The following is an 18305-nucleotide window of genomic DNA, read 5'->3' as shown; positions in this document are numbered from 1 at the left end:
TTCACGTGGTGGTGCCATATGCATAATCTAGAAAACATACTTTTTCTTGGAATAAAAAAGTACCATAGCATTCAAATAAATTATATTGTTGTTTCAGTGGTAAGTTTTAGATCGTGGAGAAGTACATCCTTGAAACTATATCCAAATCATGTAATTTCATTATATTTTGGAGAATAAGCGTCTCTCAACGTGATTTATGTATGTGACTTTCAAAATCTTTATTAGATTATTTAGGAGTTTGAACTTCTAAAACTAGTTATATTTTTCATTTGATGACGAAAAGGTTCCCAAATCAAGATGTATATATATATATAGGCTAATCGTTAAGATATACCTAAAAGATTCAGACATTTTTGTCAATTTTAGGCTGGACGAATTGCGAAATATGTATCCACTTTTAAAGCAGAAAATAAAAGGAAAAAAGTTTGCCACCTACACGACATTTACTATAATATATTGGAAACTATCCGATGTATCATAATGTGTCAATAACTACACGAAGTTTATGTTAATACATGCCACATATATAATACAACGTATAAATAAATATGTTAACAACATCATAATCCGGTCTAATTGATTTTAACCTTAGTTGTTGGGGTCAATCCGTAATATTAGAAAGTTAAACCTGACTAACAATATCCGACCCGATCCATCTCTTAAACCCGACCCGATCCATCTCTTAGACCCGATCCGACATGACCTTTCTTCCCCAAATCGCGATTTCATTAGTTTTAGTGTTCCAAAGGAATTTTTTTGGAGGTTTCGAAAAGAGAGAAAGAGAGAGAGACTTGAGAGACAAAGAAAGACCGTTGGTTTTTAGGTTTGTAAGAAGGTTTGGTGTAATCGGAATCCGAATCAAAGTTTGGTGAAATCGAATCCCAATCCAAGTTTGGTGAAATCGAATCCGGAAGAGCTAATGGAAGAAAGGTACTAAACTGTAAACCGTTGTTTGTTTACTTGGAGAATCGATTTAGGGTTCATAATGAAATCGATTTGGGGTTCATAATGAAATCGATTTGGAGAAGAAGGGTTGTGTTGGGTAGGTTTTACGGAGTTGGGTCGGATCTGGTCGGGTTTTTCTTTCTTATTTTGGGCTTAGATTTTTTAATTACAGAATAACCCCATTAATTTATCTTAAAATCAATTACACATTGTTGTGATGTTGGCACCATATTAATTATTACATCGTATATGTGGTATGTATTAACATAAACTTCGTGTAGTTATTGACACATTATGATATATCGGATAGTTTTCAGCATATTATAGTAAAAATCATGTAGCTTGCAAACTTTTTTCTAAAATAAAAAAAAAAAGTTGATGACAAAAAATAAAAGAACAAGAAGTCAAATATATCATTTTCTTGGTGACTGACCACATATTATATTATATAGTCTCATATAGATAATGTGAAATATATACATTAACTTTGTTTCCAAAGTACATATTGCATTAATTATCATGTAATATATCATATTCTCTCGCAAATAGCTAACAAAATGGGTCCATAGAATGGAGACCAAGGCGTAAGGTTAGTCATGTCGTAAAACCCTTATCTAACTTTATATCTTTTGCACATGAAGTAATTTAGTAAACATATTGCGTCATAGGCTCGTAGCTTTTTGTCACTCGTCCCTCTTACAAGTACTATAATATTTAAGAATTTTGATACCATATCAATCACCATCTCGTAACATTTTATATATAGATAGATACTGTACAATTATATGAATATGCTCAACTCAGGACAAGACATCCAAGAACATGTTATATCTTATTGATCTGTACTCGCAAAATGACAACTCTGACACTCATATGGTTGTGTTTAATTATTTTCTGATTTCATATATGCCTTTTGTTGTTTTAAGTTTTAACTGATCAGGTTAATAATGTTTAGTTATATATGTATGCATAATAATTATTTTTACGTGAAACAGATCCAATAACATTCGTAGAATAAATATTTTTCTCTTTTGGTTTTAATTGTATTCAAAAGTATATCTCAATCAAAACTTTTAATCAACCGGGTTAAACGCGATTTTTATAAGCAATTGATAATGACATATAATACTACCATATAGAAAAAGTATCCGTCCCTGTGTTATACTATCCAAGTTTTTTTTTTTGGTCAAACCTTCTTACTTCAACTTAAAGAACAGAGTTTACAACAGAAAGAGCTTCCCTAGAAGGGTTGTTTGACATACAAAACAGAGCATTTTTAGCTAGAGTGTCTGCAGCTTCATTGCAGCCCCGAGGGATAAAATAAAAAGAGATAGAGTTACAAGAGTCACTCAACACGCCGAGGTCATGGAGTAATCCTTGCAGAGCCACCACAGTTTTCTTTCCTGTGATGAGGTCAATTAGACACTTAGAATCTGAGAAACAGATTATGTCAGTTAGACCATGAGAGATAGCTTCCAAGAGTGCTGTTTTAAGAGCCATCGCCTCTGCTACGAGAGCTGAGGCCACATTTCGACGAGTCACAGTTCCTTTGAACAGGATCGAGCCGTCAGCTGTTGTGCTTACCCATCCCATGCCTCCTGCCAGAGATGTGCTGTTCCAAGCCGCATCTGAATACAGAGCTGAGGTATTTGCTGGTATTTGTGGAGTTAAGTTCACAGGGGGAGAGTCTTTAGTTGAAACAGAGTTTGGTTTCTTGGTAGGTGGCATTGTCGTGTTTAGGAGATTGGTTGCCTCCTGCCATTCCACTGCCGCCTTAATAGCCTTGAGCATCGTCTCTGTTTCCGAGAAAGACTTATCCTCGAACAATAACTGATTCCTACTAGTCCACAAGACCCAAAAAATCCATGGGTATAAGGGAGTTACCAGACCAGTGGGAGGTAGATTGATCATCCTAGTGCATGTTTGAAGAACTTCCGCCATCGACTCATCACTCCCTGTCGTGAGAGGTGTTAGGATTGGGGCTAGTCTCCAAACCCTTTGTGCATAAGGGCAGGAAAGCATAACGTGGAGAATAGATTCACTAGCTCCACACCGCTTGCATTTCCCTTCAGTTTGGATACCACGCTTGATTAGTGTCTCTCCCACAGCCAGTGCATTTGACTTTACTTTCCATAAGAAATGCTGCAGTTTGGGCGAGCATTTAACATTCCACACGCACTTTTTCCAGTTGAAAGTCTCAATGGTATCACCCTTGTTCATCTTTGCCAGTGCATAGCCTGAACGAGTTGAGTACTCTCCTGACTTTTCAGGGAGCCAGACCCTCTCATCATCCATCGCCAGGGAGCTAGGCACTAGTTTTAAGATATCGCCCTCATACTGAGGTAAATGGAGTTTTATTTTCTCTGAGTCCCACTCCGCTGAGTTTATCTGGAAAAGTTCTTTGACTGTCAGGTTCTGAGCGTCGAGATTTGGGGGTCCAACAGGACGTTCTTGCTTTTCCGTAGATAACCAGTCATCACTCCAAATCTTGATAGTTTCTCCACTACCTACTACCCAACCCATTCCCTTCTTGATGATCTCCCTACCTGCAAGAATCCCTCTCCAACCATGCGAGGCAGAGCCTGGAGCTGATACATAGAGAAGGTCTTCATAGCGGCAGTACTTATTTAAGAGTGTTTGTCCCAGCAGGGAGGAGGGGTCTTTTAGCAGTCTCCAAGTGTGTTTTGCCAACAGTGCATCATTAAACTCTTCAATTTCTCTAAACCCAAGTCCTCCGGCACTCTTGGGGAGGGTAAGCCTATCCCAAGAGACCCAACACATTTTTCTAATCTCCGGTTTAACATCCCACCAAAATCTTGTGAGGACAGATTGGATTTGCTTACATAAAGACTTCGGAAGCTTGAAACACGACATGGCATAGGTAGGCATTGCTGCCAAAACCGCCTTCAACAGCACCATCTTCCCTGCTCCCGAGAGGTACCTCGCTGTCCACCCTTGGGCTTTTTGTCTAATGCGATCAATGATGCTTGAGAAGATGTCCCTTTTCTTCCTTCCAAAGTGCTCCGGCAAACCAAGGTATTTTCCAATTCCCCCTTCTTGGTTTATATTGAGTTCAGCTTTCACTCTCGTTTTGCATTCTGGAGAGGTTTTTGATGAGAAAGTTATAGCCGACTTCCCACGATTTATGCACTGTCCAGAAGCCATCTCATACTTCTGGAGGATAGAGAGTAAGGCTGAGCAGCTAGCGGCATTCGACTTCCCAAAGAACATGGTGTCGTCCGCGAAGAGGAGATGGTTAATGGGAGGGCAGTGCCGCCCCACTTTTACTCCCGGTAAGGTTCCTTTTTCTTGAGCCTGTCGACATAGTCCTGAGAGTACCTCCGTACAAAGGATGAACAGGTACGGTGAGAGCGGGTCACCTTGTCGGAGGCCTCTCGAAGGCTTAACAGCACCTTGCGGTCCTCCATTTATCAGGAAGGAGTATGACACCGATGAGACACATTCCATTAGCCACGAGATTATCGTGTCATGGAAGCCCAATCTGCTCAGTACCTCACGAAGGAAGCTCCACTCAATCCTGTCATATGCCTTGCTCATGTCGGTCTTTACCGCCATGGTCACCCGTTTCCTTGCCCCAGATTTTCTCAGATAGTGGAGTATCTCATGCGTGATTAACACGTTATCTGATATCGCTCGCCCAGGAACAAATGCTGACTGCGATGGCGAGATCAGAGAGTGGAGCAGAGGTTGGAGCCGTCTAGACAGGATCTTTGCAATTATCTTATAGTGTGTATTGCACAGTGCAATGGGCCTATAGTCCGACACCTTCTTTGCTCCCTTGGTCTTTGGAATGAGCCTGAGGTGAGTCTCATTTTGACGGGGGTTCATTCGGCCTGTTTCAAAGAAGCTCTTCACGTCTCGGAAGATATCAGTCCCAATTACATCCCAAAACGTCTGATAGAACCCCGCCGAGAATCCATCTGGCCCTGGTGCCTTTCCCGGGTGTATAGAGAAGACTGCAGCTCGAATTTCCTCCATATCGGGGATTTTTATTAGCTTCTCATTCATTGCAGCAGTAACCTTCGGTGAGAGAGCTTCTTCGACCACTGATCTCGCATCTGTGTTCCCGGAGGTAAATAACTGCTGGTAGAATTGTACAAACGTCTGAACTATTTGATTCTCCTCGAAGAAACCCTGCCCCGCCTCATTTTCGATGATGGAGAACTTGTTGCAGGCTCTGCGTTCTCTGGTGACCGCATGGAAGAACGACGAATTCCTATCACCTCCATTTAGCCATTGGATACGACTCCTTTGGCGCCAGAACTCTTCATCCTCCGCGTAAGCTTTTGTTAGGATCGCATTCAGCTCCCCGATACGTGCAGTATTGGGGTTGGCAGTTGACAGTTCCTGTTCCAATAGCACTTGGTGGGAGAGTATATGTTCTTTTGCTGCAGCTGTCTGTACCTTCGCCCATTCGATCAGGTTACGTCGTATCTGGCTGATCTTTGTCAAGACTGAGTCTGTGCTAGAGGAGTTCCAGGTTGTTTCCACTAAGGTGCGAACTTCCGGTTTCTCACTCAGCCTCCTATCATACCGAAACAAGCCTTTTTTCTTCTTGAGGTGTTGGTCAAAATGAGTTAACATCGGACGATGATCCGACCCTTCAAACCTCAAGTATTCACTTCTAGCAGCAGGAAACATCTCCATCCATTCAATATTTGCCATTGCTCTATCTAGTCTAGATTGGATGAAGTGTGTGTATCTCGTTCCTCTCCACGAGAGGGAGTTACCCGAGAATTGTAAATCCCATAGGCCATTGAGGGACACAAAGTTCCTGAAGGATAAGAAGGAGCCTTCCCATCTCAACGGGCCTCCTACTTTCTCCGAGTTGTCAAGCAAATCATTAAAGTCTCCCGTGAGAAGCCATGGTGCACTCCGCTGTGCTCCTATTTCTGACAATGATTCCCAGAACTTTGGTCTATCTTCTCTATTTGGAGCTCCATAGATATATGACACAAAGAAGGTTTTTCCATTGAACTCAATTTTTGTATCAATTACATTTGCTGAAGAGAATAAGATTTCAATCTGCACTGTATCCTTCCAGGAGAGGGCCAAGCCTCCACTAAGTCCCTCGGGTGGTACGGTGTAGTGATTTGTGAAGGCTGTCCCCTTATACATCTTGTAAATCTCCTCATCCTTCTGTTTTGTCTCCATCAGAAACATGATCTCCGGAGAGTCCTTTGTGCGAAACTCTCGGAGTCGACGAACTGTCAGGTCGCTCCCAATACCCTGACAGTTCCAGCTCAGATTGACTAAGGAAGAGGAGGTGGAGCGGACCGAAAATCCGTTCCCTTCTTCCTCGATGGTGGAATGATGTTAACTCGCGGTTGTCCTCCTGAGGATCTCGGCTGAGTCGTTTTACTCTTCTTTGTTTCTGTAGTTCCTCTTCTTTTGGGGGAGTTCTGTACCTTTGTAACTCTTCTTTTTTTAACAGCGACTCCCTGAGGTGGACTTCTCGGACCCCGCTTTTTAGCCAGCGGTGGTTGCGGAGCAGATGATGCTACCAGGTCTTTACCTGTCCTAGGACCGAGTTCTTGTAGATCATCTTCGTCGTCTGGGAACAGCGGTCCCAATCTGAGTGAGACATGTACCCTATCTTCACTGAGGGTGCGGATGGGGGATCGATCTTGAGATGGATCGAATTCTTCCCTTGTCCTACTTGGAACTCTTGAGCTAGAAGGTAGGTTACTTCCCCCAGATTGGGGTAGAGGTAGTACCTCTTCTAACTGCTGAATTGGGACCTCTTGAAGTCTGCCAGATTCCGCATTTGGGACCCCATCCTGGAGTAGAGGTACTCTTTCATTTGGTAGTGACAGTCGCTCTAGCGCTGACCTTCTCTCTTGTGATGGTCTACTACCTTCCCCTGATGCTTGTTTTGAGGCAGATGATGCGAGTCTGTGATTTACGTCTCCCTCACGAGGAGGCCGAGGGGATGGAGTATGAGAGCCCAAAGAGTTCAGAGGGATTGGAATTCCGCTTTGGGGGCTCCTTGTGATCGGTCTCCATTCTGATCTTTGAGCTCGAGTATGGTGGCGAGACTGAGAGTCCTTGTTTGTAACAGAGTCTTCTTCCGTACGGAGTGAAAGTCTATCTCGTACTGGAAGTCGTGAAGCTGGGTTACTTCTATCGGAAGAGAGTGAGCTCTGTTTGAAGTAAGGGTCACGCCGGGCTCCGTAATTAAATCTGAAGCTTTTGTCCTGGTTCCAATCATACGAGCGGGTGGAGCTACTTTGCCATTGTCTTGGAAATCCCGGTCTTCCCTGTTCTGTGGGTTGGTGGCCCAAGTAGTTATGCTTCTTCGCATCTAGTCTCCGTTTATCAGCTTCCAAACGGTCCATAGTTCGGACTTGAGAGATTCCCATTTTTGTTGGAGCTGCAGAGCTCAAGTTTGATTGGGTCCGACGAGATGGGCATACCTCCTTTTCATGAGAGAGAGAGTGACAGAGGAAGCAGTGTTTTTGTAGGTTCTCGTACTCAAGCTCCACTTGTTTGATTTCCCCTGCTAGGCTTATTTCCAGCGCCATCTCTAATGGTTTTAACCCATTGATCAGGACCCTAATCCTCCCGCGTTCAACATCATACGTTTCCACTGGTCCCAGTTCATTCCCAATGGCCTCCAGGGCTACATCTGTCCAGTAGTGCAAGGGAATTCCGTGAATAGTGATCCAGAACGGAATCAGCGCGGGGAAGTGGTCAGAGACTATCGGTTCCCACCTTTGAAGAATCAGCATCCATCGCTTGAAGTGGAAAGGTGCTTCAGAGAGGACCGATAGAAGATCTTGTTCAGTCTCGAACTTGAACTGAAATAAGTTGGGGCCTAAGTCTCTGCCAGTGATTTTACCCGCCACTCGCCAGTGCTGTAGAAAGAAATCCACAAGTGCGCGAGTTTTTTGGATGGCGGGGTTAGTAACTCGACCAATCAGGGTGAGTTTGTTCTCCTGTATCAGCGCAGAAGTGTTTATCTGTGGGATTTGGATAGGAGGACGGCGAGATGATTTGGTGGGGTCAGCTATCCATTTGCCCTTTTCATGCCTTGAGTTGCGTAGAGACATCTTACCACCGATGTCTTTTTGTTTTCTTCTGTAAAGTCTAAGAGATATAACTGCAGATCTCGCAGTAAGAACCTAGAGCGGGTAACTCCTCAGAGATGAGGTAAAAACTGTATTCCACAGTAAAAGATTCACAGGAAGCTTGAATAACCTTAACTACCCAACCTTGTAGGGTCAAAGCGTTAAAGTTACTTCGTTACAGGAAGCATTCTCTCAACCAGATCTGCAGCTTATGGCTCATTTAAAGCCAAAACAGAGACCGTAGGGGGTAAGCCTGTGCTTCAAGGAGTAATAAACCAGCTTCACCAAACTTCACCGGCGAAATAAATGCAGCGGAGCAAGTACGGACACGGCGGTGCTGGCCTGTTTAAGCAGCGGAGGGATGAGATGTTGACTTTTTGAACCTAGCCTCGAAACTCGTGCCTGGGAGCATTTAAGTCAAATACTCTCTGTTATACTATCCAAGTTATGTGGACCGAAATAGAAGATGCGTATAATTAACTCAGGCCACTCTACAGTCAATCATTGAAACTTTTCTTTTATCATAACAATATTGTATAAAACATATGAATAACCCAGGTATATCTCTGAAGTGTTTAAAATAAGAAATATTGTTTGATTGATTCAAAAAGAGACGACATAAAAACAACTTCATGCTCTCTACATGAGCTTTCTAAACTAAACCCTCCTTCCTTTACTGTATTATTGGAAACAGGGAAGACATAAATGTCCTGGCCATTTCAAATGTAGATGATCATATACCTCAACTCTAACTCACTTTAACAAAACAAAACAAAACAAAACAAAAGGAAAACTCAGACAATTCCTTAAGAGGTTGATACCGACGAATAATCCAACCGTAATTTTCTAATCGAGATCTAAACCATAACCCATGTTGTATGACCAAGCAAATAACAACTTAGTTCCTGACAAAATCAAACCTATAATTATCAAATTTACGCTTAGCCCTGAGATTTTTTTACAACAAGATTATCACCGTTTAGTTTTTTTTCCTATTTTTACAAATGACATTTTACATCATGTATATCATGCATATATAACTGTTTTCCTTTTGTTTTTTGTCATCATGTATATCATGCATATATAGCTGTTTGGACACGGTGTTTAAAGGCACGTTCGCCCATGTCAAACAGATGAACTTCCAAATGGAGTCCCTTCCGGGCACGTATCATACACATGTTGATATACATATAAGGTTGGTCCCAACAATAGCTTTACGTATGTACTAACATTTCAATGAATGTCTATTTATATGTTTCAATTAAGGTTAGCTCATATTAATAAAACCCGAGGTTTCAAGTCAGACTAATTAAACCGATGATGCATGCCTACGTAAACATAAAGTTGATTATACTGTTTGAGCAACGATGAATAAATGAAGGATTATTTTTTGAGAACAGTAGATAAAGAAGAATCAATCTTACGAAAAAATCACACGTCCGAGCAATCCAATCTTAAGAATAACATAATAACACAAGTTAATGCAAAGTATGGCCCAAAGCAGCTTCTGAGCTTTAATGTCTTTATTCAATATATATATATATACTGATTAATTTTGGAATCTGAAACAAACAGTTTGATGTGTGGTCCAGTTGATATTAGTGTCGTGGTATATAGACCATACCCCTTGTACCAAAACTGCATATACAAACAAAAAGCATTGTAATTGGTATTGTATCATTCAGACCATGAAAATGTTATTTTACATAAAATGTCACATGTCACATGAAAGGTCACTGACCTCAAAACTAAAACATATGTACACACACAATATCTATATGTGTATAATATATATAAGTTTCTCAATGTGTCTCTCCAGACATTACTAATTATATCTCTCTTTCTTCTACATCTCTCACGATTAATTGTTAACCGTATGGATCCACGCGTCCCCGCAACCTCCGTGTTCCGGTGGTCTCGGAGTCGCCGGAAGATTCATATCCGCCGTCGTAAGACACAGGTGGTGCGTCTTGGTGGGAAGAACAATGTGGTGTCACGTGGTGGATTCTCGTTGAAGAAGATGGTGAGGAGGATGAAGCTGAAATGGTTGAGACTACACTACGTGAGACTTGTGAAGAAGATGAAAGGGTTTTATTGTAATCTGGTGAAAGAGTTCGTAGACGCAGGAGTTGAGCTCGAAGCGATTCAGACGCAAATGGCGGTTGAAGCTGCTGCGTTCGCGGTTCCGGGTTTAGGTCTCTCTTTCTCCTCTCTGTCAGCTCATGACCGAGCACGGTATTTTCTTGTATAGTCATATATTATCACATTGCTTAAATAATTACTCTTCGTAACATTAATTACGTTTGTTGTTGTATCTTATAAAATATATTTTTTTTTTTTGAAAAAAGGAGAAACTTATAAATATTTTATTTTGTTGTGATTTCGTTATTTTGGGAATCATGAGACTGAGAAGTCAAGTTGGTAATAGATAAATATAGGGCTGGGCAAAAAAATTCGGATCCGAAGAACCGAACCGAAAATCCGAAAAAGTAGTATCAAACCCGAACCGAAATTGATTAAATATCTGAATGGATTCAAAATTTTGGTATCTAGAGAACCAAAACCGAATCCGATCCGAACCGAAGTATTTCGGGTACATGAATGTATCTGAAATAAATTTATATACATAAATATATTAATTTTATAGGTTTAATGTATATTATAACATCCAAAATATATAATATACTTTAAGTTGCCCAAAATATATAGTCCAAAATATTTGAAAATATATACAAATAGTCAAAATAAATGTCTAAGATAGCTAAAATATACTCAAAACATCAAAAATACTTGAAATATCTATTGATTCTCTATCCAAATATTCAAACCAAACTAGTTTATATGTTAAGATAAGTATTTTGACATATGTTATTCAAATTTTTATGTAATATATTATTTTGTTTATAGATTTTGAGTTATTTAAAGTATATAATGAATTTAAAATTTTAAAAATAATTTAAATGGTTTATCCGAACCCGAACCGAACCCGAACCGAACTCTAACCGAACCCGAACCGAAATTTAGAAATACCCGAATGGAGCTGAAATCCTTGACCCCGAAACCCGGATAGACCTGAACCCGAATGGGTATCCGAACGTCCATCCCTAGATAAATATAATATATATAAGTTGTTGATTTGTATAAACAAAAAGTTGACAAAAAAAAAAGTATAAACAAAAATAAATAAATATACTATACATAAGTTCTCCAATTAATTTATCTTTCTCTATCTACTAGACTACTACAACGTATTTACTGTTCAGTGTGGTACAAATGAATTCGGGTTGTCACAAATTTGACACAAAGGTATTATAAAGATTACATACCGACATCCGATCCATAAATAAAATCTTTAATAATGAAACTATGAGATGTTACAACTTACAACACATGTATAAGTATAACATACAGACTGTAGGCGTAGTTATAACTCTGAAAATTTGGACACAGTCTAATAAAATATTGGTCTTGGCTCCTAAATGTTTTGGACTTACGTATACATATTATCAAAAAATGATAATTAAAGTTTATAATAAATATTAATAACTCTGAAAATTTCAGATTCAGATATAGGCATAGTATTACTATCAGAAGATCGATCATGGATTCATGGGTCATGGCTTAAATTGTCTTGTTAAGTCGTAAGCATGAGTTAAGGTGTATGCCTTGCTGGAAACGCAATTAGGCAACGAGAAAATGAAATAAAACATTAATTATTAGATTTTATTATATTTATTGATACTGTACACTATTCTTACTATGGGAAAATTAATTTATAGACCAAAAAAGGTAAATATATCTCATTAGACTAATTTTATATACTTTATGCTCCATTAGTTTAATTATTTTTAAAATGACAATAATACCCTTAATTTCAATTAGAAATTTCAAATTAAAATTAACAAAATAATTGTTAAATATTAAAATATAATAAATAATTTAATTAATTAAAATAAAAGAAAACATTAAAAATCCTCAAATAAAAAATGGATTATTCTCGTTCCATATTTTTTCCGAAAAATCAACTTTTTCATATATGGAAACCGAATATTTCCAAATATTTTCTTCCCATATTTTTCGGAACTGATTATTAATATTAGTAGAATCAGTAAATCTGTAGAACTCGGTTTCTACAAGTTTTTAGATTTATAGCAATGTGTAATTTTGATTTCTACATGTTTTTGATTTAAGTTTTTTTTCCCTTAAAGCTTTGTCTTGTTTAGTTGTTAGTTAATGTTTAACTGTTTATATTAGAGTTCAATTTGTGTTTTTATCTGCTTGTTGGTGAGCTGCCTACGCATGTTATATTGTTTTCTCTTTTTGTAAACGTGATTGTTAGATGTTGGCGTCCATATATTAAAGTATTCAATATTATAGGGAAAATTGCCAAGTATGACTTAAAACTTCCTTTTAATCATGAACATATATATTTCAAATCTAATCAGATGGAAAAGTAACTCAAAAGCCTAGTGAAATTACAACAACTACCTTATGAACAAACAAAAAATATGTATTGAGTTTTACCATTATCATTTCCGTAAGAAAACTTCTACAAGTCTTCTCGTACAACTTATCTTAAAAATAAGTTATAAATTTTATAAAAAATATTTATTTGGAAGAAAATTTCAAATCATATAACTACAAACATTTATAAATGATGAAAATATAGATTTACTAAAATTGAATTGTTTTCAACATAGATGAATGAATGTAGATTGAGTCATTATAGCTTGGGTTTAGGGTTTGGTACATATTTTATAGTATTGTTTGTATTTCTAGGATTGGATTTGGGAATCATAACTTTAGAAAAAAAAAACAAATTTAAACTACTTTTGTTTAGTTTTGTGTATATTAAATACTTTATAAGTTGATTTTAAATTTAGTGAATTGTCTTCTTTTTTTTGCTATTTAGTTAGTTATTTGATTAGAGGTTAGGGTTTGTAAAACTTCCAGAAGACTTCGGTCATATTTCCGTCTGAATTTTAGTAGAATTTAGGTTTTCCGCCTAAATTTTAGTAGAATTTAGGTTGCACGATTAAATCGAAATCTTTCGGCCATCTTCCAAACAAAATATTTTGAAAGAGAAAAAATCAAAATTATGTAATAATAAACACTAGGTTAAGATCTGCGCCTTGCGCGGGATGAACATTATATATATAAATTATTTTATATATTATATGTTTATAACATATTATGAAATAATAAATATATATTGAATAATTAAAAAGTTATTATCTACTACTTATATAATTAAATTGGTACGAACATATAAATAAATTTTATAAATCTAAAAATTATTTTTTCTATTTGATATGATATATAATTAAATTTAAATGATAATAACATATATACGGTATATTTTAATATTAATATTTATTAGATGATGCTTTTTGCTCATATTTATCTTTTATCATTCGTATCTGTTATAGCAAATAATCTAAATTAGTGATAACAAAATTTTCACTGTGGGATTAATGGTTTAAGTAATTTATAATATTTTAAGAAATTAAGCTGTCAATATTTTTTCAAATTTTTTATCAAAAAAATGTTCAAAGTAAATTTCAAAATTAAGACATTTATGTATTTTTATATGGCATATAGTTTAATTTAAAATGATACATATATTTATATATCTTTTATTTTTGATACTTATTAAATGAGACTTTCAACTTATATTATTTTTTAATTATTTGTATCATGTCATAACAAAAGCTTTAAATCATAAATCACAAAATTTGAATGTGAAACTTTTAACAGTTTTAGTAATTTATACTCATTTTTAAAAATTTAAAATATAATATATAAACAATTTTTTAAAATTTGATTATATGGTTACTATGATTGTTTAATTTATTTTAATAGCTTAAAATTAAACAAATATAATTATAATACACACTTATTTTTATTAAATCTTTATTATTCAAAATTATTAATTGTCATATATACTTTAGCCACATTAGGCAATACCGTAATCTTATTTAAGGAAATAATGAAGCACATTAATAATGTATTTATTGTGGTTTAATAAAAAACTTATTATATATTTAGATGGACCAACCTATTTCTCTAAGGATTATAAAAATTATTCTAGTGATGATACGTGGTTACAAAAGATGTTGCAATGCTTCTCAAATAATATATAAGGGATTTATAATGATGTAAATTTAGTTTAACTTCAAACTCGGTAAGACCGTACTCAGATCCAATCGCAGTTGACCACCTCATCTATATATTCTCTAGAGTCCCGGCAGAATCTATAGCTAGGTTTCATTGCGTATCTAAATTATGGAGATCTATACTTCGGCACCGTCATGACTTCACTGAGTTGTTCATGGCTAGGTCTATAACTCGTCCACGGCTCTTGTTCACCTTCAAAGTAGAGGACAAGTTACTCATCTTCTCTTCAACTCAACCTCAAAACTTAGGCGGTGACAACTGTTCTCTTGTGGCTACACGGTATAAAGATTTTCCCAAACATTTTCCAACCGAAAACCGTGACGACTTGTCCAATGGATTGGCATGTCTGCATGGACCGGGAAGAGGAAGAAGGGTTCCAATAGTTTGTAACCCCGTCTCGGGAGAGTTCATAGACTTAAGCTGCGGGTACTGAAAGGAGCTACATTGGTTACGATCCGATCAAAAAAAAGTGTAAAGTGTTGTTTCTAACCAGTTATGGAAGACACAGCCATGTTGTGACATTTGGGGCTAAAAAACAGAGATCCACGATTGAATGCAAACGCCATACTGGTCAATATGGTGAAATATGCACCAATGCTGTTTTGTATTATGGAGCTTATTTCAGAAAATCAAATTTTGACCGAAAAGAATATATAGCTTGCTATGATTTTAGGTTTGAAAAGTTCAGTTTTATTGAGAGAGATTGGGAAATGTATAGTGTATCTTTATTCAACTACAAAGGTAAATTAGGTGCATATAAGTTTGACGACAACTGGGCTAAAAAAAACTTGTGTTGTGGGTTCTAGAAGATGCTGAAAAACATAAATGGTCCAAAAGTATATTTGTGTTGTCTCATTTATACAATGAGAAAATCGGCCACAACTGTTATATTGTTGGAATCACTAGTGCAGGTGAGATTGTGTTTATGCCGGTTGGTCACGTAAACCCTAACTTTCACCTTTTTCTTTTACAATATGGAGAAGGACACTTGTACTTGTACAACAGTCAATATTAAGGGGTTTGAAGAGTTTAAGCATCATAGTTTGCATATTACTACCTATCTGGACTATGTAGAGAATATGATGCCTTTGTGAGTGTGTTCAATGCTTCATAACTTGGACTTTTATTTTTTCTTGTTGACATTGGAGACTGGAAAATGATTTAATGCAAAAAAAAAACATTTTCCTAAATCCGTTGGAAATTGGGGGTTTTTGTATCAAATCATATCTAGCTGGCGGCGATATATCTATAAAGACCTTGATAATATGCTTTGATGTTGGAAATGATAAGTTTCATAAACATAGAGGAAGATGATATACCGTTCTAACCTTTTTATTGTATTTTTATCAACTACAAGGTTAGACATAGTTCGAATGACTGGTAAAGGTGAATTTGTGTTGTCACCGTGCTTTGCATAAAAAGACGCATTCTACGTTATTTTACTACAATGTTGAGAGAAACATTTTCACAAGATCCGTCCTCTACTACGCCCTTTCTCGTCTCAGGTTTCCACCGTAGACTTTTTCTTATTTGAAACCTCGAATTTAGTTAAAGCTATGCCATCCTAAGTTGCTGCTAAATGGAATGGTCTTGAGTTTCTCAGCCTTATAACTTAAAGATTAGTCAGTTCAACTTTTTTACAGGATAAGGGATATATCTCAGCAGTAGAGTGTTACTTTGTGTGGTGGAAGTCATACTAAATTCTATTTGTATAAGAATCAAACTTTGTTAAGATTTTAAAAAATTGTAGAAGATGCTTATATAAGTGTTGAAGGCTCCACAACTTGAGATAAATGACTCGTTAACATTCTCTACAATCTTGATACGTAACAGTTTTTTTCAGTGTTCTCTCTCTCTCTCTCTCTCTCTCTCTCTCTCTCTTTAACTTATTTAGGTCGCCTAGAGAGAGGGAAAGACACCCTTTGAGGAGTTTGGCTCGGAAGCTCTGACGTTTGCTGTTCCTGAGATGATGATTGTGCAGGATCCGCCATTTCTTCGTCGTCCTCTGTTTCTTCAGGTTCTGTTGAAGCTGACTTCTTCGGAATGACGAGCTGGTAGTTTGGACTAAGCAACGTGTCCTGTTCAGGCGGGAGCGGAATGCCTGGTCCTGCTATCGATTTCGGCAAAGGAATCTTGTTCCTGCTCGCAGCTAGCTCTAGCAGTACCTAAAAAACAAACATCAACAGAATTTTCATAAACCGAATTAAATTTTCTTCATCTGCAACATTATGTTCGAACCAAAATAACCCAAATTCTCCAAACCGAACTAAACTAACAGTCTAAACCGAACCTGCAGGCCTAGTAACAAGGTCATTGTGACTTCACAAATCAAGATGCGCAATAACCATCTAACATAGTAAAAACGTCAAATCATTCACATTGCCATTACCAAACACTAGTCAGGTCTACTTTTCAGACAAGAATCTAACTACCCTAAAACAGAACACCAACAAGGAATCATCAAGAGTGTATAGTTTAGTTACCTCTCTTGGAGGAGGCTGCGAGAAGCTGAAACTAACTTTGGATTGAATAGCTAGCTTCACATCGTCACAGTCAATGGTGGATTTGCTAGCATGCTCCGAGTAAACCTGAGCATCTGTCAACACTTCGACCACATAACGGTACCATAGTTCAAGAAACTGGTGGACCACGCGAGGCTCGTAGTCCTCCACGCCCATCGACTTAAGCAGAGACTTGACAATCTTGGCGTCTCTGGGCACATCTTCTTCACCCTCTCCAGCCATTGTTTTTATTTTCACTAACACAGAGAAACGATAACGATTTTTTGATTCGAGAATCTAAGAAAACGAAGACGGAGATTTAACCTAGCTCGAAACAGAGAAGATTCTATGCCATAGATCGAAGAAAATATCGAAATCAAGCCATAGCGAGGGCAGTAGATACCTAATACGAGTGGAGAGCGGCGACAGATGCACGACGGAGAACGGCCGGCGAGTTAATTTCTCTCTTCACTAGAAGTAGATCTTATTTTTGGTATAGTTTGTAAATACCTGTAACACTGAGGGTAAAACTACAATTTAGTAGAACGCGAGACGCTCTCTCTTGCGTTTAGCGGTTAGAAACGATAGGCCAAAAGCTTAGCCATTCGATCTTCTGGGTCGGATTTAGATTTCTTGGGTACAGGAGTTTTATATATAAACACCAAAGGTTTGGTTATAGTAGATGGAATTTTTTTTTTTTTTTACAAGTAGATGGAATTTCTTTTCTTTTTTTTTTCTGAAACACCATCTATTAAATTATATTAGGTCGATTGCAACATAATTCAAGAGAGAACCACATTTATCAGCAGGTTCTCGTTAAGATTTCCACGTGCTTGAGCTCTTTTTGCAAGGCAATCCGCACATTTGGAATTGAAAAATAAACACTACAGAAATAACCTCAAATTAATTCCTAAAATTATGAAAATGCTGCATTTTGATCATCTACCATCTTCACAAGATCAGCACTTTCAAACTTCATATGTTACGGTCACTTATGCATGACATAGCCAACAACAACCCATCTACCACCGCGTGGAAGGCCGAAAGACTTCTCCTACAACCCATTTCACCATGCATCTTACCTCCAATATCATTCCAAAGGTACCACCCGAGCAGGACCGGTTTAACAATATAAAAAGTCTTTGGGCAAAAGAAAATTTGGGCCCCTATAATTTATTTCTTTATCAAACTATAAAAAAATATATAACAACTTATCTAAATTTATTCATTTGTTTGCATTTTGTAAATATAAAAAAATTATACAGTTAGATATTTTTTATTATTGTGTAAATATGAAACTGAAAGTGCAAAATTTGAGTTTAGGCAGGCCCCGGGCGGGTGCGCTGCTTGCCCTACCACGTGAACCTGCACTGCACCCGAGACCATTATGTTGCTCACAATCGATCCACGAGGCATCAATCTGGCTTATAAAGACACAGTGCTCCATGGGGGGAGGAAGGTGGACCAGCACTTCTAGTTTGCAATCCTCCAGGCTCCAGCTTTCCGCTTTTAAAATCGTCAATCCTCCATGATGCAATTCTATTTGAGTTTGTTTTTTAGTAAAATTTTAAACGTTTTCAAATGTTTTTTA

At 37.4% G+C, this 18305-nt stretch overlaps 2 protein-coding genes and 1 pseudogene across 2 annotated transcripts; 2 read left to right on the top strand and 1 right to left on the bottom strand.

Annotated features, from left to right (window-relative positions):
* The first annotated feature begins 9661 nt into the window (after positions 1-9661).
* Positions 9662-10416, top strand: LOC103832632. The gene has a single exon (XM_009108688.3). It carries the CDS (start codon positions 9913-9915, stop codon positions 10285-10287), a length of 375 nt encoding a protein of 124 aa, XP_009106936.1. The 5' UTR covers positions 9662-9912; the 3' UTR covers positions 10288-10416.
* A 3951-nt stretch (positions 10417-14367) lies between these two features.
* On the top strand, positions 14368-15718 carry LOC117127343 (annotated as a pseudogene).
* Positions 15719-15941: 223 nt separating this feature from the next.
* Positions 15942-17653, bottom strand: LOC103832631 (transcription initiation factor TFIID subunit 9). The gene is made up of 3 exons (XM_009108687.3): positions 17118-17653; positions 16697-16971; positions 15942-16378 (listed from the first exon to the last, which is right to left on the bottom strand). Exons 2-3 carry the CDS (start codon positions 16955-16957, stop codon positions 16100-16102), a joined length of 540 nt encoding a protein of 179 aa, XP_009106935.1. The 5' UTR covers positions 16958-16971; positions 17118-17653; the 3' UTR covers positions 15942-16099.
* Positions 17654-18305: the final 652 nt, after the last annotated feature.

Source organism: Brassica rapa, chromosome A08, assembly GCF_000309985.2.
Source record: "Brassica rapa cultivar Chiifu-401-42 chromosome A08, CAAS_Brap_v3.01, whole genome shotgun sequence".
NCBI lineage: Eukaryota > Viridiplantae > Streptophyta > Magnoliopsida > Brassicales > Brassicaceae > Brassica > Brassica rapa.
The sequence above is the reverse complement of the archived record's forward strand: the minus strand, read 5'-3'. Positions and strand labels throughout refer to the sequence as shown.

Bases quoted from the DNA above. Each gene is read 5' to 3' on its own strand.
- LOC103832632 (XM_009108688.3), top strand. From the start codon at position 9,913: ATGGATCCACGCGTCCCCGCAACCTCCGTGTTCCGGTGGTCTCGGAGT.
- LOC103832631 (XM_009108687.3), bottom strand. From the start codon at position 16,957: ATGGCTGGAGAGGGTGAAGAAGATGTGCCCAGAGACGCCAAGATTGTC. The intron at 16,379-16,696 runs GTAACTAAACTA...TTTGTTTTTTAG, and splicing joins CGCAGCCTCCTCCAAGAGAG to GTACTGCTAGAGCTAGCTGC.